The sequence below is a fragment of the Nilaparvata lugens genome, chromosome 4 (genome assembly GCF_014356525.2).
Source record: "Nilaparvata lugens isolate BPH chromosome 4, ASM1435652v1, whole genome shotgun sequence".
NCBI classification, from domain to species: domain Eukaryota; kingdom Metazoa; phylum Arthropoda; class Insecta; order Hemiptera; family Delphacidae; genus Nilaparvata; species Nilaparvata lugens.
In genome coordinates, this window is record NC_052507.1 from 55490487 (window position 1) to 55513443 (window position 22957).

General features: G+C 38.0%; 2 protein-coding genes across 2 annotated transcripts in view; both read left to right on the top strand.

Annotated features, from left to right (window-relative positions):
• LOC111055825 overlaps positions 1-22957 on the top strand; it is a 76032-nt gene that overhangs the window by 14333 nt on the left and 38742 nt on the right. The window lies entirely within an intron of this gene.
• Positions 4160-6286, top strand: LOC120350860. The gene is made up of 2 exons (XM_039425910.1): positions 4160-4711; positions 5746-6286. Exons 1-2 carry the CDS (start codon positions 4387-4389, stop codon positions 5751-5753), a joined length of 333 nt encoding a protein of 110 aa, XP_039281844.1. The 5' UTR covers positions 4160-4386; the 3' UTR covers positions 5754-6286.

A 22957-nucleotide genomic window follows, 5' to 3' on the forward strand; every position in this document is an offset into this window, starting at 1 on the left:
TCCGATACTATCCCCATACTTATAGTGACGATCTTGAAAGTCAAATCATTGCAAGGAAGCAGAGGGAGGGCGAACCGGCTGATGAGTATGCCGAAGCCCTACTCACTTTAATGAGGAGATTAGGAAGTTACGACGGGGATAGGATATATCAGAGGGTGTATCAGAATTTATTACCCAGATATAAATTACATGTCCGAAGTGTAGGAGCCCAAAACATAGACCAACTGTTAGATATAACTAGGGAATATGAGGCAATCCGTGCTGAGGAAAAACACTCTAGGTTGTCCTCACGGAATGCTAAAATCGAGGACAATAAACAGGGAGAAAATTCAGCTAAGGCAACTACTAAACCACGGGAGGCTAAAGTGATAGAAGAGAGTAGTACTAGTCAGGGTCCTGTGTGCTGGAATTGTAAAAAGACAGGACATTGGAGGTCAACTTGCCCCGAGCTTTCTAAGTGTAAGGAATGTGGGAAAAATCATGATCAGTGTAACTGTAAGTCCCAGAGTAAAAGATCGTCGGGAAATTCAGTAATCCATTCAACAAAGATTTTAAGCCCCAGAACCGTGTCAGGAGATACACGGACTTTCATTGATGTGAGTTTGGCGAACCAGAAATTTGTCGCTTTGATTGATACAGGATCAGAAAAATCCTACATCAGTACACAAGTTCTGAGAGCATTAGAACGTGAGGGGTCAGTGAAAAAAGAAAACTGCACACATAAAGCGATACTCGCCGATGGGAAGTCTGCTCTCCTCTCGATAAAAGTTTTTACCCAATTGAAAATAGAAAATATTTCTGTTTCTTTCCAGGCTGTAGTGATGGAAGGCCTTAAGCCTGACGTGTTGCTAGGAGTGTCATTTATGATTCAGCATAATTTAACTATCAATATGAGACATAATAGAGTAGAATGGGAACCAGAGATAGTGGGAGCTATACGTGGTAGTAAGAGTTCAGCGAATACTTCTAAGGTGTCGACTGTAGCTGCCGTTAGACCAAGTAGGAAGGTCGGAGATAACGGGGTGTACATGTACGTAGGAGTAGAGGGGGTGGACCTGAATGCCGCTATAGATACCTCATCTCAAAAGTCATACGTTTCTAGTGAGATCGCGAAACGTCTTAAAATAGAAGGAGAGACCACTTTGCCGGTCACTGTATGTGGCAAGGAGTATAAGTGGCAAGTGTCAGTTGTCCCAGATATTGAACCTCGTATGATTTTAGGAGTGGAAAATCTGCGTAAGATGGGAGCTGTGTTAGAAATGCAACCCCAGGGAGTCCGATTACGGAGTAGGGAAGGGGAAGGTAGGTTATCAGTTGTCTCTGAGCAGGAGAAATTCGATAATTTTCTGGAAGAAGAAATCCGGAAATTCTCTTCACTCCCAGGACGGACCCATATCTTGAAACATAAAATAAAACTCCAGGAAGGAGTTGAACCCTTCAGACTTCGTCCCTATCCCAGGAACCCTATCATGCAAAAAGTGATCGATGAGGAAGTCGATACAATGCTTGAACAGGGAGTCATAGAACCCAGCTGTAGCTCATGGAGTTCTCCTATCGTATTAGTAAAAAAATCGAATGGGAAAATAAGGTTTTGTATTGATTTTCGTAAACTTAATTCTGTGACTCATAGAGATGCTTACCCCCTCCCAAATATGACTGGTATTTTAGACAGGCTTCGCGATGCTAAGTATATATCTACTATTGATCTGAAGAGTGGTTATTGGCAAGTTCCGTTAGATGAGGAGAGTAAAGAATTGACTGCTTTCATAGTGCCGGGCAGAGGTCTATTTCAATTTAAAGTGATGCCTTTCGGCTTACACTCAGCTGGAGCTACCTTTCAACGTTTGCTAGATCAGGTGATAGGGCCTAAACTTGAACCGTATGCGTTCGCGTACTTAGACGATGTGGTAGTATTAGGGGAGACTCTTGAATCCCATAGAGAACATCTCGCAGAGGTTTTCCAGAGGTTAAGAGACGCAGGTCTAATTATAAATAAAGATAAGTGCAATTTTCTGAAATCTGAGCTGAAATACTTAGGTCATATTGTGACAGAGCAAGGCCTCCGTACCGACCCGGAAACGATTAGGGCTGTTAGAGATTTCCCTACCCCGCAGCGTGTTAAATCTCTCAGGAGCTTCCTAGGGTTAGCCTCCTGGTACCGTAGGTTCGTCCCTAATTTTTCAGAGCTAGCAAATCCGTTACATCGTTTGTTAAAATTGAAGGTGAATTGGCAGTGGGGAGAAGAGGAGGAAACGGCATTTCAGAAAATCAAAGATGCTTTAACCTGTGCCCCAGTATTAACCTACCCTCATTTTGAGTTGCCCTTTGTGATTCAGACCGATGCCTCCGACGAAGGTTGGGAGCTGTCTTGACTCAGGAGATTAATGGTGAGGAGAAAGTTATTGCTTATGCGAGTAGGGGTTTAAGAGGTCCCGAAGTCCGATATACCACAACCGAGAAAGAGTGTCTAGCTGTGATATATGCCCTGAGAAAATTTAAGTCATATGTGGAAGGTTACGAAATTACTGTGATTACCGACCATCAGTCCTTGAAGTGGTTGCATGCCATTCCCCATCCCACTGGTCGTTTAGCACGATGGGTAATGGAATGCAACAATATAATTTGAAAATAAAATATAGGAAAGGGAAGTTCAACATAGTCCCAGATGTACTCTCACGCACCCCCTGTAAGGAGGAGCTCACTTCGGGAGAAACGAACTCTGAGGGTGGGGTGGCCCCTATCGCTATTGGTCGAGAGAACGACGATAGCTGGGTAAAGAAAATTAAATCATTACTGATTGCAGACCCCGAGAAATTCCCCGACTATACAGTTAGAGATGGGTTGTTGTATAGACATATTTGGCCTAGGAGGCGGCTCCAGGAAGAGCAGAGTGCTGAGGGGTGGAAGCTTTGTGTCCCAGTGAGCTGTCGCTCTGAAGTTTTACAACAAAATCATAATGCTCCTACCGCGGGTCACTTTGGCATATATCGTACATATGACAAGATAGCGCGCCTATATTATTGGCCTGGATTGTTTAATGATGTTGCCAACTATGTACGGAGGTGTGATGACTGCATTAAGATTAAGGTAGAACAGAGGACCCCATATGGTCGCATGAAAAATCCCCGTAAATTGTTTCACCCTTGGGAGACTGTCAGTACTGACTTAGTCGGCCCGTTACCCCGTTCCAAGTTAGGACACCGTAACATAGTCGTGTTTCAAGATCAGTTCACTAAGTGGACGGAAGTGGCCGCCCTATCTAAGGCAGATAGCGCAGGAGTCACGAAAGCTTTCCGTGAATTGATTGTCACACGGTATGGAGCACCTAGGATGCTCATTTGTGACAATGGAACCCAATACACTAGCAAGTATTTTCGCTCGTATTGTGAGGATAATGGCGTGAATGTGTTTTTCACCCCCCCATATTCTCCTAGTTGTAATCCTACTGAGAGAGTGAACCGTGTACTCAAAACTATGATACAAATCTTTGTAGGAGAGAACCACTCGGATTGGGACCGATATTTAAGAGAATTTTGTTTTGCGATGAATACAACTATTCATCAAGGCACCCAATATACTCCAGCTTATCTCAACTTCGGTAGGGAATTGAGGGCTCCAGGTGAGTCCGCATTCGAGTCTCAAGACGATCCACGTACGCAGGGTTTTGAAAGTAGTCAGGCCACGCTACAGAAAAATATTAAGGTATTAATTCAAACCAGGAAAATTGTAGTGGATAATTTGGATAAAGCATATAGGGATGCTAGCCGTTATTATAATCTTCGGAGGCGAGATGTTAAGTTATCCCCAGGTCAGTTGATATATAAGAGAGAACATTATTTATCTTCGGGAGTTGACCAGTTCGCCGCGAAACTCGCTCCAAAGTTCTCAGGCCCCTGGGAGGTGGTTGAGATATTGAGTCCTACAGTAGTGAAGGTTAAAGTAGCAGAGAATAAATCTGTGACTGTTCATGTGAAAGACATTAAGTTGTTACCCCCATGTGTAGAGGAGGAGGAGGGGGAATCTAGCTCTGAAGAACAGGCGAACGCAAATTGCGTTGGTGGAGTGAAGTGCGGGTTGCCTATACTAGCCTTAGACGGCGCAAGGTGCGGGGGCAGCACTTCATTCAACTAGTTATTACGTTCCCGTTAGATGCCGCGACAGGGTTGGTTCACTGGTTTCTTGCTCCTTCTCTCGTCGCATCGCATAAGACGTTCGAACCTTTTCTTTCAGGATATTTTTGTTATCTGTTTATTGTAGGGTTGCTTTTATCGCGTTCCCGATAATGATAATCTTGTCTTTCTACACTGTCGTTACCTGAATATTTTTGTATAAGCCCATCTAGTCGTCTTTCTATTGCTTCAGTAGTGCTTCGACTCTCTTAGCAGTATGGCGCCTCGTCTTGGTCTACTTGATCGCTTTTTATCCATCGCTGAAGTGCGTTCACGTAATGTGAAAAGTAGGGAGGATGGTGTGTTGTTCCGTAGTTTGAAGGTGCGACATTGGAACATGTCAGTGAGAGAGCGCCGCGGCGCTTTGTGCCGTATATCTACTGAAGCGCAGTGGGCGATTCCTATTGAAATCATGGGTGGGGTGGTGGTCGCTCTTGTGAACCGGTCCGACTCATCTGTATTACTCTTCGACCCTTGTCGGATAGCTGATACGACGCTTAGGGCTCGTATTTTGTGGCTTATTCATGATCATTCCATGTTGAAAAATTTGGTTTCAGCTCCAGCATTTCACTTCCGATTCCATCCGTTTTATCGCGATTCACTCTCTTATTCCGATGCTGTGTTATACATTATTTTCCATTTGAATAGACATTTGCACGACTTGCCATATGCCCTGTCAACACCGTTATCTGAAGTGGTGTCGGAGATCGGTCAGAGTATTCCAGAACTAGATATTTCGGAATTTTCCTCCTTTTGTTCTGCTGTCAATGTATATCCACCTGTCGGTTCGACAGACTCTTCCCTGACATTTCCGTATCCTGAAGTGGTATCCCCTGTCCCAACCGAGAACGAGGACGAGCTACTAGCTGATCCGGAAGACGACTCAACAACAGTAGAAGTCAATGAGTTTGTTCGGGTGGACAGACACCAGCAGTGTACCTCCTCCACATCGTCATCTTCTTCATCTTCGACCACTTCTTCCCCGCCCGCATCACATCCCTTCTCTTCTTCCTCTCTACCCATAGCCCGTGTTCCCGAGGCTATTCCCCCCGTACCGTTTCAACTGATACACGAAGTCTCGACTAACCATAGAAGGATTCCGGCGGAGGACATGGAATCAGTATCATCGATCACTGGAGCAGCCGCGGAGGTCACCACGATGGATATAGAGTCATCTGCCCCCGCGTCGGCTATTTCAGCAGCGACACCGTCTACTTCCAGGAACCTGGATCCCCCGATTTTCGACAGATCCCGCATTTTGTACAAACCTTACAATAAGCCAGGTGCTCGTAAGCGACGGGCCGGCCGTCCTAGGTTTAAAGTGCTCGGTCCCGACGGCAAGTGGAAGTGGATGAGAGTGCGACATTGATCTCATATTGTTTTCAATGAGGTATTAATTAGGAGGTTAGTTTTTTTTTTGGAAGAAGATTATTGTTGTTATTTTCCTTTCTTTGCTCCGTTCTTTTATATTCAGTACAGTCGTCGAAATTTCCTTTTAAATATTTTTCTTTATTACAGCTGCTGCTGCCAGATACATAGGAATTTCAGATTTATAGCTCTATGCCGTCCTCACCATAATCTTAAAACTCATGTCCATTTCTTTAGAGTAAGATACCGTTGACGTCGACTCTCTATTTCCAAATTTATTTTTTCCCGGATATGACGTACTATTCCCCTGGACTTGACTTTCCTTTCTTTGTTGGTTGAACTTCATGGGACAATTCGGATGTGGTGTGGTTATACCCGGTATTCCCGACGTCGCCTTGTACCTTCAACGCCAATCCCCCCCCCTCCTTAGTAGGAGTGGGGTGTCACAAAGTGAATTTTTGTGACGGATAGAGAGCCGTCGTCCAGCATAAAATTAGCGAAATTATTCTATTTTAGAATAGGAATAGGATCGTCTGCCAGATATATTTTGTTAGATTTGTAGTTGTGTATACATTATCACTATCGCCGTCAACCCCCTTTAAATTAGCAGCATTCGTATCATCTAAACGATAAGCGGCTACCGAGTCGGGCCAGTATCGCTCTTCATGAAATTTCTGGAATAGAAATATTGTTTACCGGCCTGAATTAGTGTAGTAATTAGTATCAGTGTCGTCATTAGCTGCACCCTTATCATCAGCACTAGTGGATTCAAACCCTGTCACATGACTAGTGGCGTGATCGTCTTTTCAGACTCCCATTGGTCAGCAAGCCCCTTTTCCCCCGGCCTCCTAACTTTCAGCGACCCGGTGTGGCTTCAGGAGACCTGGGAGAGAGTCAGTTGTTCGGTGGTTGAGCGTGAGATCGGGTCGCGAATCTCCTCTCCTTACGACGTTACCGACACTAATTATTATTCTATCTTGTGCTAACGTAGAATATTGTAGGTCGAGTTCCGAACAACTCGGAGTTAGAATTCCCTTGTGGGTTTTTCTTTCTTGTCAGCTATTTTTTTCCCGAATTCGTATCACTGGGGGTGAACGAATTATTCTTGGTTTTGAAACCTGTAAGGGATCTCAAGTTTGAGCTACAAACAGTTGAGTGGGGAATTTAGCTAGGCTTTTAAGCAAATTATTTTTGAGGGCTTAATTCTTAAGTCTCGACTCTGTCGCTTCACGACGTTTAAGTTTAGTGCGGGAATTTGTTTGCTATTCTCCGTATTTAGTTCTGCAGTGATTCAGGTAACTGTATGTTAGGACTGGTCACTTGTGTGCATTTCCTCTTCTGTAATAAGGTAATCTCAGTTTTTAGGGGTGTGTTTTCCTTATTAATTTTCATACTATAGAGTGATTCCCATACCCTTAAGGGCAGTTACAGATTGGCCCTTAATAACCGGCGCGCTGTCATCAGATTAGCGCGGAAATCCTGTTTAGCAGTTTCAGAATTGCTGAAAATCCTTCGCAGCTACAGGCTCGCGATTCAGAAATCCGACACCCGAAACCTCATCCGTTGAGCTTTAGTTATCATAAAATTGTAATTGATATACTGTATTTAGCTAGCAGGTTCAGCTTGCTGAGATCTATATCGCGATTCACAGATCGCGAGTTATTTAACCAAACCCCATTAGTTACAGGAAGGAACAATCCTATTAACGAATCTCCATTCCCCAGGCCCGATAAAATATTCCCTATAACTCAAACTCGGTATACCATATCCTGTACCTTATATCACTTACACCTCTCCAATCATATTGATCTAATACCGGGTACGCAGGTTCAGTCTGCACACCGACAGCCCGCAGTCTCAGATTGCGAAAACCGTAACAAAAATTCTATATCATTCCTTGTTAAACTCCATCCCGAGTTCCTCCACCTACAACCTTTATTCCGGGCTTGCAGGTACAGCTTTGCTCGCCGTCAACTCGCAGTTGGTTCAGATTGCGTACTACCTTTACAAATATAATTATTTGTGGGGATCTGATATCCGGATCCGTATCCTTGGTTAAGGTTACCTCAATTCTCCCTAACACCCAACCTGAATTCCAAGAGCCGAGGGCCGAATCGGCCAACAACGGCACGGGCACACACACTTCCCTTCAAATTAAAATACCTCCCGCCAAAGACAGAGGGTAAAGAATCAGGACAGGGGGAGAAGTGTAGGTCCAGTATCTCCACCAGTCAATACGGTCACCGACCCCGACCCATACCCGGCTGTAGCTAGTCCGCGTCGTAGCAATACTTCGCAATTATTAGAAAACCTAGAGGGTGGAATAGGACTTTCTAATAAGACAAATAATGAAAAGTTATTTGATCAGCTGTTTTAGCACACTTGAAATTAGGACAATATGAATGTCAACAATGCTTGTCGTCGACTGCGGAAATTTACGCACAAACGAAAATGCACCTTGAAATGATGTAATCTAACGGATTCAATGCAAGGACAACCAATAACGAATCTGATGTTTTTACGATGATGTCATTCTAATGTAGTTCACTTTAGTCGAATTTTCGTGCAACTGAACTCAAGATTTGAATTTATTAGTATATATTATGATATAATAAACAAACCACTAGACATATATGAATGAATTACTTGATTTAGTTCACTATACACCACTAAGCTGGTGTGTGGATGAATTTTCATTAAGTGTATGTCATCCAAATCTTTCTTATAAAATCTTTTCATCTTTCTCACAAAACCGGCTTTCACAGACTCCTCATGATAATACAACTAATAATTTTTATTTATCATTAGAGTTTAATGAAGATTACGATCGATGATCATGAATCATTATTTTTTAAAGAAATTTTATTCAGTCGCTCAGTGAGTCCAATTATTCTATCCTTCATAAGAACATAATCCAGAAGTGAGTTGCATGTAAATTATCCACTATTCATTCCTGTATACTCTACAAATACAGTACATTCTCTATTGTGTATCCAATGTATTAATTCCTCTGCCACTTAATTTATTCAATCATGATGACTCGATCTAAATGTTCGACTTGTCCTTGTAAAGTTCTTGAAAGTCCACTCAAGCTCTCTACCACAAATAGCAAATACCATAAAAGCTTTAATTAGCTAGCATCTACAGTCCTTATAGAGACCATTCTATTGAAATGCCATCCACAAAAGTGCCAGGTACATAAATTTCGTTCCTCTCGTGATTGAAGCAATAGGGAAGGTTCCAATCGTGAATGTCCATTTACAAGTTCATGTGCATTCCAGACGAAGATCACGATCCTGATAAAAGATACTGTATCGTGGAGTTTTCACAATAATTCAAAAATATCATGTACCCCTAATGGAGATATAGTGTTAGCGCTGCAGACGTTAATAATTAACAAGACAATTATTGTCTTTAGAGACTCTCCTCTAGTCATGGAAAATAAATCACACGTTTTTCATAGTTTGTGTAACAAAAGTAAAATGGTCTCTTTTGTGGTCGCAATAGTATCTTATCGCTTGGATAATTCAAGAGACATGAGCCTACCACTCCCATTAAACGATTTAATATCGTTATCTTTTCATAATAGGTGACTATCTGAGACGCTGACCCTGCTAAATATAATTTTTTCTGTTGAAAAATCGCTTCCCCGAGGTTCCGAAGCCGAACTGACTCGAAGCTATTTCGACTTAGCCGAAGCGTTCACTTAACCGTTATCATCCTTCCCATCAATAACACACAAGCCTGGAGCTCATTTGCACATCTCACTCGGAAAAAATACGATAACACGAACAGGTACTTGTTGAGATTGATACATATTTAAACATTTCATTCATAAAAATTCTCGACGCATTTGAATTTTATTGACGTACTTGCATTGAATTCAACTACCGTGAAATGTTGTCATTGCATTGTTGTCCAAATTGTTCATTAGTTTTCCTGGTATTTCCTTTGTTAGGTGACATCATTAAACTATTCTACGTCGGTTAGATCTAGACTAGCGTGTAATTGGGTAACGTATCCGAGTGCACATCTAAAAGCAGAACTTTGTTTGGAATTCGAATTCCCTCAAAATGTCGATTCATATTGTAATATAATATTATAATAATGTTCCTTCATAAACCATAAAGAAGCATCAATGTGGAGTTTGGATTTATTTTATTTGAGTTCCATTGGGTTGCAATGGAACATTAAATTTCGGTAGCGGAGCAACTCTTTGTAATAATAGGCTGATAGACCTGATGCACCGGTACCTCAAGGCTAACATTAATGTTCGACACTGTCAAGATATTTCAATTCTCATCTTATATACATCATTCATGAGGCGAATGCCAGATTCAATGACAATACCTAACCGCAGTAATAAGGATAATAATTCTATTTTTCGAGAGGTCAGATCATACGCCAGTCACCGGATGTACCTTGTCAATCCTTCTGCTTCTCCTTCTTACTTCGTCCTTTTCCATGTGGTACAGTATTCGTTATTTTTCTCCATTCTTGGTATTTTTCTACATTGAAATTGGATTTTGATTAACAGCTCACCTCTGTTTTACTAGCCATGTTTTTCTTCGGAACATTTATCAATCTTCATTGATGTTTAACCGTTAAACATTATGGGATATTAACCGTTGACTATCAATAACCGGTAACCGGTAACTAAATGCAATGCATTCGTGGGAATGTTTTATCAGCTTTTTCTTCATTTGATCATGAATATTATCTTCTCAATATCTTCTCCTTTTTCAATGTTCTCGGTTTTTTCTTCTACTTTATTTCTCCTTTCCTACTCATTTCTCCTTAACTCTTCTGATCTTCTCTTAGCTCTTCTTCGTTGTTTTCTCATTCCATCGTCTTCAGAGCTTCTACTCTTTGTCTTGCCACTCCTTCTTCAAATCCATTCTTGATTTTCTCATTCAATTCAATTTTTTTATTCTTCGATTTTTCTATCGGTCTACTTTAACTTTGCCCGCCTTATCCTCCTCTATCATGTTTCCTCCATTCCTCAGCTTTTTATAATCCCTTGTCTCTTTTTCTCTTTCTTATTCTTTTATCTCACTCCCTTTTTTCTTTCATACCCTTTCTATTGTCTTTTTTCCTCCCTCCTTTATATCTCTTTCCTCACTTCCAAATCTACTCCTCCTTTAAACCTTTTCCTTCTTCCTATGTCTCAAGTTATAAGACATCTCATCTCAACCACATTTCCTTATTTCCTATTTCTATTTCCTCCTCTTCTTTTGTTGCTCTTCAGCCTTGTTGTTCCTTCCCAACCTTTGTTCTCCAGCCATCAAACAATAGCACACAACATCATAATGCGGAACATGATGTACCAATTTGTCTTCAATCTTCTGTCTCAATTGATGACTTCAATCAAAACAGAAGCATCAGGCCTCGTATAAAATAATATCTTGTCCTTCACCGAGTTTAGAAGCCCTTCTATGGAAACACCTGCAGATAATATTGTGCCGCTTTTTGTCAAGGCTTTTTCCAGCTATTATTTCGACAATGTTTGTTTTTTAAATCGTCGTTTGTATCTCCACTAACTTGAATACTTTCATGAACAATGTACAGCTTCTGTGTGAAGCGGTAGGCCACATGTTGAACATACTGTTTACAAGGCTCTCACTATTCATTATTCCCAAGTGTGTCTGTTCTCATATACTTGAACTCTTGTATTGTATGTTTCGTAATATATTGTTTACAATTGTCTCATCAAAAACTTTTCTAACTTTTCATATTGTCTTCACTTTTTTCTGTTATTATCAAAATCAACGTGCGAATAAATTATGCACTTTAAGAATAGTTTTTTGAACTTATTGATTCTGAATTTTGACAATGATTAATCGATATTGACAGATTCATTCACGAATTTATTTAGGTAGTCCATCTCATTAGGCGTCAAATATGCAGAACCCGTTGGAATATAACTGAGAAAGAAACAAATGAGGAAATAATAAATTTAATTTGTAATAAAATTGATATAATATTAACAACAATATAATACTTACTTTCCATCTCCAAACAAGCAAGCAATCATTACATACACAGGTCCCATGTGAAAAAACAATAATAATAAAAAAATATATATTAAAATTGCATCAATTATCTTTAAATTTTATGTTTCCAAAAATTTGAAACAGATTGGGCTTTGTCATTTTCTTCGAGATCCTTTTTTCTATAATTAACAATATAATAATGCGAGGAACATAATTTGAGAGAGTTATGAATGTATCCGATAAATTTAATCAAAGATAAGAAGAAGAGGAACAAGTAAAATCGAATTGAATATTTGAAAAGAACATGGTAAGAAGAGAAGTAGGTAGTCTACAAAGCTAAAATGGAACACATGGATTATGAAAGTATGAGGTGATCAGGACTACGGGGTAATGTTCCCGAATTGGGTGATGCAGTAAGAGAGAAGGTAGCTGTGCTAAGATTCACTGCACACCGTCAGCACTTCTGATAAATAGCATCGATGCCTCCCATTCAACCAACGTTGGATAGATACTGTGGGCAGCCTAAGTGAAAGATTATTACTATTAAATTGTTGTAAACGATTCGGAGTGAAGATCAGCTGAACGCGGTGTTACACGGTGGACACGTTTGACCCACTAAAAATGGAGTCGCAACTACCTACCGTCACAGAACGTGAGAAGAGCACGATGGACGACGCTACAATTCGAGATAAACGAAGATGATGGAGAAGGGGAAGAAGATGAAGAAGAAGAAGAAGAAGAAGAAGAAGAAGAGAGAGATAAAGAAAAAGAAGAGAGAGATAAAGAAAAAGAAGTAAGAGCAGGAGAAGAAGAAGAAAAAAAAAAGAAGAAGAAAAAGGAAGAAGAAGACGAAAAATGAAGAGAAAAAGAAGGAGAAGAGAAAAAGGAAGAGGAAAAGAAGAAGAGGAAGAAGAAGAAGACGAAGAAAAAGAAGAAGAGAAAGGGAAAGAAAAAGAAGTAAGTGCAAAAGAAGAAGGAGAAGAATAACAAAAACAAGAAGTACAAGAACAAGAAGAAGATCAAGAACATGAATACAAGATCAAGAGTACAAGATAAAGATGAGCAAAAAGAAATATAATAAAAAGTAGAAGAAGAAGGACCAATGAGAAGGAAAAAAGAGGAGGGAAAGAAGTTGGTGACTGAAGGAAATGTAAAAATAGGAAATAGATCGAAAAGGCTAGAGAAGAATACCAAAATAAAGACAGGAGAGGAGTAGACTGGGAAATGGGAAGATGTAAGGAGGAGGAGAAAGAGGAGAGCAAGAAGATGACAATAACCAACAAAGGAGGAGGAAGGAGTTGCGAAGTGAGTGGAATATTAGGAGTAGAAGGAAAGACAGGAGGGGAAGAAGGAGAAGAAGAAAATGTTGTTTGAGAGGAATAGATGAGGAGGAAAGGCGGTGGATAAGAAGTGGTGAAGGAAAAGGTGAAGAAGATAACGCAATATTCTTCTGCCCAGGCCACCTATATAACCAACCACCAGCGTTGCACAAAATAGAACTTTTGTTGTCAGCTTCTGCTGTTCCCAATCCAGTGGCGATACCACTGACAGATACTGATACCACAATTGGACACCAATAGCGATGTTTCGCGCCAATTTCACTCACTGGCGGTTGGCACGCCTGAGCATTTGGCGCCAAATCCACACTGAACGATGTATGGCATAACTGCCGCGATGACTCAAGCAAACGGTATTGTTATAATCCCGATCTTCGTAAATGGCAGCACGACTCGACTACAATGCTGTGTGATAATACACTCGGAAAACAATCAGAAAAATCTGGTGTGGTACACTCACACAACTTTCCTTGCTCATATTTGAAACTATGATCAGACTTCTGTATATGTATATATATAATTATTTATTGTTTCCAGAGTCCTTTTTCTTTGTGTAAATTGTATGAAACTCGATGATTTTTTTAGTCCTAATTTTTTTAAAGTCGTCAAAACAGCTGTTCTACAGATGAATTATCTTGACTATGACTGTGTACTTTTTATAAACTGCTCTACCTACCTACCTACCTCATGCACGAGATGGAGGTTACAAAGTCCATTTCTTAAGGATAGGGTGGACCCCCCATTAGTTTCCCAGGAAAAAGACTCATGCCAGTTGATAGATCTGATAAATAACTATACAGGGTATGAATTTGAAAAAAATCGTTAGAGCCGTTTTTGAGAAAATCGTGAAAAACATGGTTTTTAGTCATTATCCGCCGTTTTTCTCAATAATATTACGGAGCTCCTGAAATTTCCCCGGAAATGAGACTCATGCCAGTTGATAGGGCTTATAGATAGCTATCTATGATATGAATTTGAAGGAAAATCGTTAAAGCCGTTTTCGAGAAAACCGTGAAAAACATGGTTTTTTCGTCATTATCCGCCATTTTTCTCAAGAATATTACAGAGCTCCTGAAATTATCCCAGAAATGAGACTCATGCCAGTTGATAGGGCTTATAAATAGCTATCCATGGTATAAATTTGAAGAACATCGTTAGAGCCGTTTTCGAGAAAACCGTGAAAAACATGGTTTTTTCGTCATTATCCGCCATTTTTCTCAAGAATATTACAGAGCTCCTGAAATTTTCCCAGTAATGAGACTCATGCCAGTTGATAGGGCTTATAAATAGCTATCCATGGTATGAATTTGAAGAAAATCGTTAGAGCCGTTTTCGAGAAAAACGTGAAAAGCATGGTTTTTAGTAATTATCCGCCATTTTTTCCGCCATCTTGAATTGAATTTTATTGAATTTCTTATTGTCGGATCCTCATGGTATAAGGACCTTAAGTTTGAAATTTCAAGTCAATCGGTTGATTAGGAATGGAGTTATCGTGTTCACAGACATACACACATACACACACACACACACACACACACACATACACACACACACACACACATACACACACACACACACACATACACACACACAGACCAACATCCAAAAATCATGTTTTTGGACTCAGGGGGACTTGAAACGTATAGAAAACTTGAAATCAGGGTACCTTATTACTTTCCTTGCCCTACTACCATAGGTAAGGAGAGTATTGCTTTCCAAAAAAAATTAAGGTACCCCAATTTCAAGTTTTCTATACGTTTCAAGGTCCCCTGAGTCTAAAAACATGATTTTTGGGTATTGGTCTGTGTGTGTGTATGTGTGTGTGTGTGTATGTGTGTGTGTGTGTGTATGTGTGTGTGTGTGTATGTGTGTATGTCTGTGAACACGATAACTCCATTCCTAATTAACCGATCGACTTGAAATTTTAAACTCAAGGTCCTTATACCATGAGGACCCGACAATAAGAAATTCAATAGAATTCAATTCAAGATGGCAGAAAAAATGGCGGATAATTACTAAAAAACCATGTTTTTCACGTTTTTCTCGAAAATGGCTCTAACGATTTTCTTCAAATTTATATCATGGATAGCTATTTATAAGCCCTATCAACTGGCATAAGTCTCATTTCAGGGAAAATTTCAGGAGCTCCGTAATATTCTTGAGAAAAATGGCGGGAAATGACTAAAAAAACCATGTTTTTCACGGTTTTCTCGAAAACAGCTACAACGATTTTCTTCAAATTTATACCATGGATAGCTATTCATAAGCCCTATTAACTGGCATGAGTCTCATTTCTGAGAAAATTCCAGGAGCTCCGTAATATTCTTGAGAAAAATGGCGGATAATGACTAAAAAGCCATGTTTTTCACGGTTTTCTCGAAAACGGCTCTAACGATTTTCTTCAAATTTTTACCATGGATAGCTATTTATAAGCCCTATCAACTGACATGCGTCTCATTTCTGAGAAAATTGCAGGAGCTCCGTAATATTCTTGAGAAAAATGACAGTTACAAAAAAACCATGTTTTCACGATTTTCTCAAAAACGGCTCTAACGATTTTTTTCAAATCCATACCCTGTATAGTTATTTATTAGCTCTATCAACTGACATGAGTCTTTTTCCTGGGGTACTAATGGGGGGTCCATCCAATCTTTGAGAAATGGACTTTGTAACCTCCTTCTCGTGCATGAGATAGGTAGGTACACGGTTTTTACTTTTTCTTCTTCCATATACCGTGGGTACGGTAGGTAGAGCAGTTTATAAAAAGAACACAGTCATAGTCAAGATATTTCATCTGTAGAAGAGATGGTGAAGAAGAAGAAAATGGAGGAGAAGAAGAAGATAATGAAGAGAAAGAAGTTGTAGTATCAGTAGTAGTGCTATGAACTAATTATTGTTACGTGATAACATCAACCGCAAATTTGTGGTGAGATATTAAAACATTGAAGATGATCGTAATAATTATAATATCATTGTATAATAGTGAATCTGGTAAGAGCTAAAGAGGTACGTAAATTGAATGTTTTGTTGAGGAAATCGAATTCACATTTCGTTCTACTTTTGAAAACGTATCTTCTGTTATTCTAATTCAATAATTATTCGGCTTTAATAATTATTCAAAAGTTTTTCTGTTGATCTAATTTCCCAGCTACTTTAACTCAATCGATAGGATCTCTCCTTAAATTTTGATTTTGAGAAATCCTATTGTTGAATATAGCTCAGGAATGAAACATTTGAATGAAACAATGAATCTCTCCTTGAATTTTGATTTTAAAAATCCCAGATCATAAAATGTAGCTAAGAAATGAAACTATACCTTGATTTTTATCAACACAACATTTTAGAAACGATGTCTTCAAAAACCCTTGCAACAATTCAAAATTCTTCTAATATTCCCCAGAATTTTCCTTCTACTTTTATAGAGAATACACACTATATTGAGAGAAGAATCTAGAAGAATTCAATAACTTTTAAAACTCCATTGTTTTAAAAGTTTTGAACGTTTGAACAATGCAAGTAAGTTTTTGAAATGGAAAACAAGAATGAACGGTCATAAAAATAATATTATCAAACAAAAAATCAACTACGTTCTGTTGTCTTGAATGTAAAAAATTGAATTGAATCTTGACAATTGATATTCAGAATTAATATTGATTCTAGTTTCCATAAATCTCCTCCTTCACAAGCTGTCAACACTATAATATACACATTGCAAAATAGTGAATAGATCAAAATAGTAAGACAAGTATCATCGAAGAAATAGTTAATGTGGATAATTTTATTCAAAAGCTGTAATGAAACTTGTTAATCACAGTTTGAGATTCCATTCCCCGCTCATAATTTATTAATTACTGTTTTGACTAGAAAATTATCAACACCCACATAACTAACGCCAAAACAATATTATTTAATGGTCTATAAACACTATTGATGTAACGGTACCGTGTGTTGTACAATAAATATTGGAGATCCTTGCCTGCCATTTCACCTTCTAAGGATCCATAAGGATTACATAAGGATCCAGTCAGATTAGAAAATAAGAAGCAGCTTGGCAGAGGCCACAACTTTCCTTGTTAATCAGATAAGAAATAAGATGAATGCAGCACTGGTTAAATTCACTTTAAACTGTCAGAATTTCTTGATAATAACTTCGACACTCCCCATTTTACTAATGCTGACTGTTGGAAGCTAATCTCACTACAGCCGTGCTGAATCTGTCTAATTGGTCAGTTTCGTTGATATGGTGTTTTGGTTAACGGAAACCCCGTGACGCCCTAAATACGCTCATCAGACGTCGTTATTACGTATTAATAAAGTAGTATTCTTCGTAATGCTACGCATTATAAATAATAAGTACGCACCAATGCTTCGAAACTTTACTTCGCGAAACAGGAGTAGATGAAAGAAACTATTACCTTTTGCTTGGGAAGTGTGGTTATAAGTTACCATACAATCTCTTATTGGTGGGGGGAATTAGAACTGTTACAGTTTTATTATTATCCAAGATTAGCAAAACCTTGAAAGATTATCAAAATTCTTCTTCTACCTTGTTCCAATTCCTTGTTTTATCTCTTCTGTCTCCATTCTCTTCTTTTCTTCCTTCATCCTTTCATTCATCGTTTCCGCTTTCTTTCTTTTCTTCTTCCATACGATCACCACCATAATATTAATTCTCATTATTTTTCGCCCTCTTCACAACCTCACCCTTTTTTCTGCGTAACTTTCGTCTTCATCAACATCGCTTATTTTCTCCCTCTAAATAGGTCAATTTTCTCATGTCTGCTGCATATTTCCTACCACTTGAGGTGTAGGTATTCTCTTCATCTCAGAACCCTAGAATTTCCATCCAAGGTTATCCACTGCTCCTTGTTTTTCAATAATTACTACAAATCCATTTTCTCATTCTACTATTCTATTATATTATTTCCAATTCTTATTATTCATCGTCTTATTTTTTTTGCTCTAGCCATTCCCCTTTTGATTCCTGTTCGACACTTCAAGATTATCGTCTATATTCTTATTTTCTCTTATCATTCGCTTCCCCTTTTTATTCCTGTTCGACACTTCAAGATTATCGTCTATATTCTTATTTTCTCTTATCATTCGCTCCCCCTTCTTCTCTAGAATTCTATCTCGATGAAAAAACAATAGGTCTACTATATCATAGTATTTCATTTTTTCTTTTGTTGTTTCATAATCTCGAATTCTCACTTGCTTTTATGTTTCATGGAAAGTGTGCTTTGTTGTAAGCTATTTAATTATTACATGTGAGCATGTATATATTGTCTTCTTCTTCTTCCTTTCACAGTTAAGGCATCATTGCCTGTTCTGTACCATATAGTCTCTATAATCGGACCATCTTTTTCTTGGACGTCCTCTATCTCGTTTCCCAACTGGTTGGGACAATAAGGACTGCTTAGGAATCAGGTCTCTACTCATTCTATTCTCATGTTGGAAACAATCATTCCTACTCCCATATATTTCATCTTTTATTGCAAAAATATTCAGCTGAGCTCTGATATCTATGTTTCTGAAACGGTCTTCTCTACTGCACCCATATGTTCTACGCAGAAATCTCATTTCAGATGCTTGCAATCTGCTTTCATCACGCTTAGATAGTACTCAAGTTTCACTTCCATACAGTAGTGTGGAAGCCGCAATTGTTCTATAGAACTTCATCCTTGTTTTTTTGCTGGCACTATTCTTGAGAGGCACTATGTATGGTTCTACAAATATGTTGGATGCGTCGCATCTTGGTGCAAGCATCTTTATCATGTTGTATATATTGTAATCTGCATAAATAATGTGATTTAATGAATTTGTTAATCAATCAATCAATCAACTACCCTTCATATACACCCACTTCTCCTATTCTCTATAATGTTCATTAATTTCAGTTCTGCTCAAAAAATATTTATTTCATTACCCTCCTTCAACATATTTCCTACTCCTTTTTGTAGCATTACTCTTCTCTGTTTCCTCACATCACTATTATTTCCATCCTTTCTGGTTCTTCTCCACTCTTCTAAATCTTCCTTTGCTCTCTATCCTCTCCCTCCTTCCAATTATTCGAATTATTTATCTTTCACTTCTCACACAGATTCAAATTCTTCATTCAATGGAATGGGCATACAGTATATTAATAATTGAATTAATGGGACATATTGACCTCTAGGGTAGGGTCTGCATTTGGAATCTCAACAATAAGAGGAATACACTCTTCCAAAACATGTTGTGCGTGCGTGCGCACTGCCGGTTTGGATAATAATAATTACAATTGCATTAGATCTCGTCCACTGAGCACAATGTGGAGTTCAACTGGCAGAACCAAGTTCTGTAGGAGAAAGTGAATTTTAAGCTGATCAAAGCCAGCACCTTAAGCCAGCCACTTGAAGCTGAAAGCTGAGAGTAATAATGAGCTAGAGAATAGATTGTTGCCAGGTTGCCACATTGCGTGCATGGTCAGACCGCATTGGTCACTTGGTCTGTGTAATTTACTGTATATACAGGGTAATAGGCAACACTGCACTCTCCATTGTACAGCGATATAATTTATAGTATGGTAGATATACTAGACAAGCCCTGAGCAGGAAAAACGACATTTGTTCTGTGATTTTGATAGTAAAGCAATGAAACTAATACCAAACTTTCAATTATTCGATTGATTCAATAATCAGCTGAGCTTTAGTGTTTACAAGTTTGTGTTGCTTAAATGGTTCCAAATTTTCTTAAATAACTCAATATTATTCGTTACAAGTGGTAATTGAGTGGAATATTTCTAATTGATTTATTAATTCAAGCCATCTAAATTCAAAATTTATAGTTTTTATTTTTGTTTTGGACTAAAATTTTATCAAAATTGTACACGTGAAATTCTAACCTTATTTCGGACTTTTTCACCTATAAATTTGGAAGAAAAATAGCACAAGGACTATCTTATTATTGTATCTTTCAATGTTATTACATTAGTGTCATTTGCATTGTAAATAAATAAAATCTGATCATTTCCTATTGTGAATCAAAATCTTCATGGGAAAGAGTCCACTAGATTACCTAAGAAGCTTCATTTAGACTGATATACGTTATACATGTATTGTGTACTCGTAGGTTTTTTTACACCAGTTATATTTCCTATTTTCAAAATTTGTTTGTACAATTGCCAAATGAATTATTATTTCATACAGTGAGGTTTGTTCTAATACGTTTGTTAGACATATTCGTTCAGATGTGGTTAGTCCAGGATTCATGTGGAATGGTTCAAGCACACAACAAAGAATTTTCACAGGATAGCCTATATAGTTGAACGCTGTTCATCGACATTTGACTGGTGTATGGGGTCTCATTATTATACTATCTATGTAGGCTTATACGCATACTTCAAGTGACTCTATATTTCGATCTATTTATATTCATCCTTTGGGGATAATTAGGAACTTGATAGTCATTTTCAATTTTTCAAATACATTTACCCTTTATGGATGTTGCACGACATGAAGAGTTGTCGATTACGAAGCTGCCAACACCTCTATTGTTGTACAATAAAATTGGACAAAAATTATGAAATGATAAACATAACCAATTGTCAGGCAATTCCTATCCAAATTTGGGAAAGGAATAGTTTTGGGCTTTAAGCCTGTTGTTCCTTTCCCAATCAGTTTATAGTTGAGAATGAAATTGTATCTATAAATATATGAATGAATATCAGTATAATAGAAGTTACAGTTGTTTTATCTCAGAACCGGGAAACTGAACCTATGATACACTCACATGTGCACTTACTTCACTCAAATGGATGAAGCCAATGTACCTAGAATAGATGTATTCCAGGTACCTGGGTTGAAGCTGTAACAGATGAAGAATTATGATCTTATACCCTACTTACTTTGACAGTTACTTTATTCAACTTATTGAGCTGTAAGAGATTAAATTATGATCATCTTACATCTCACACTCTATTAACTGCAGCAGTAATTTAACTTAAGTAATCGAAGCTGTATGAATTATAGCCATCCTTTACCCTACTTACTTCACTAGCTACTTTACTCGAGTGAATGAAGCTGTAAGAAATGAAGAATTATGGTCATCTCACTCATGTCAGTTTTACTTTCATAAATGGAGTCATCAGCAACTTTCAAATGCTGTCAGACTTATTGGCTACCGTCTACCTGTTATAGCTGGTCGATTTATGTCCAAGAGTGGAAGGAAAATGAAATCTGGTTCAAACTCAGTACGGAGAGAAAATTATTCAAGAGGAATATTCATTTCAAGTAGCATAGAACGTTATATTATTTAATGAAGTATACCAAGAGCTTCTATACTTCTCCAATGATGAGGGGAAGAGCATGACAAGCAAGAACTTCAAAAGATCAAAGCTTCTAAAATTGGTCAAGCAATGAGTTGAAAAAGCTACTCAGTTGTGACTAAAGTGTTGGAAATTTCGAAACAAACTTCTTTAAGGTACAATTGAAAATACTATCACTTCAGTAAAGTAGATACTCCAGATTATCATGAAGTAGTAGGGCATGGAATAGTGGGTACCCATGGTTAGTTAATAGAGTAAAATCCAGCCAGGAATCGAACTCTGAAACTAGGCCACGTGTTTGAAAAAAGGAATAGAAATGACCTTCAGGTTTGTCAAGGTCATCTATATTTCTCAAGACTGTTGAACAAAATGCATCAAAGAACTCAGAAATATAAGCTATAAAGAAAATGTTGAGAACTGTATAAGAATGTATGGCTTTTATCAGTGTGTGAACTTGAATGAATAAGAGTTCTATTAGAGTATTATCATAATCATATTTAGAAACAAAATTAGACCTTTACCACCTTCTTTTCATGGTCCATGTTCACACTTACTTATCTCTCTCTCCTACTTTTTTTCGGTTTCTTCTCTAATTTCACATCCTCCTATTTTTATTCAAATACATGGCATTTCCTTCTCTCTATTCATCTGAGTTTTTTCTCTTTCTCTATGTATATTTTATCATCTCTAGTATTATTCTGCTCAACATCAATTTCGTTAACCTCTCAATAAACTTATTTTAGGTTCAATTTCATCAATCCTACTCACTCACCAACTTATTTTTCTCTTCCCTGTTTCAGTTCCTTATCCTTGCATGGCTTTTCCATAACTATATCACTAGTTTCCTCTCTATTGATCTAAAATTCTATCTTCCTCTTGCAATAGACAAGCTGTCTACTTCGGATATCGAACCACACAAGAAGGAGGTTGCCTGGTATTTATAATGAATAAATAGCCAAAGGACGTTTAGAGCTTGTGATTATTGTGTAGAACTGTCTATTTATTGTTAGACTAGATTGACTGAAAGTGGTCTGATTTTATTGTTATTAACAATATTACAGGAGAATAACATCATTTTCGGAAACGGGTTCGTGAATCAGTATTATTTCGTTTTCCAGTAAGTGACGAAGAAACATTCTATAATAATTGACTAACTGCTCACTTTGACTTTGATATACATTTTGCTCAATTGACTAAGGGCTTCTGCTTGTTTATGATCTCTTTATTTTTAATTTCAGTTTTAGAACCTGTTCAGGAAATATGTTTGGTAATATGAGGAAAGCCCTTCTTGCACTAGATCTGACTGTCACCTGAATCCTTGCAAAAATTTCGTATGTTTTGTATGTATGAGCCTTCTCCCATTCAGAGGACTTATGAATTTCGTCAAAATTATAGGCCAACTGAAGATGATAAAAAATGTTTGAATTCCTCTAGAAATCTCCAAAGCGGAAAACGTTTCTAGATCAAGTGCTGAGAGGAACTTAAAAAAGCCCTTTCGGAGGCTAGAGAAGAAAATCCTTTTCAGGAAAGCGGAGCGAGTATAACTTGGAATGCTAAGTTACAGATAATGAAGAATAGAAGCAGATATTGATGCGTTGGATCAATGATTGATGCGTTGGGTGATGCATGTTGAAATAATGTTTTGTATTGATGAAGAATGATAAAATAAATTGAAGAGGATTGAGAGCTTGAAAACAAATCATGCATCGAGTGAGAGAGAAATGATGAATTAATGGAGTATGAATACAAGAAGAATGATAAGTAATATACACTTACTGTGAATAAAAT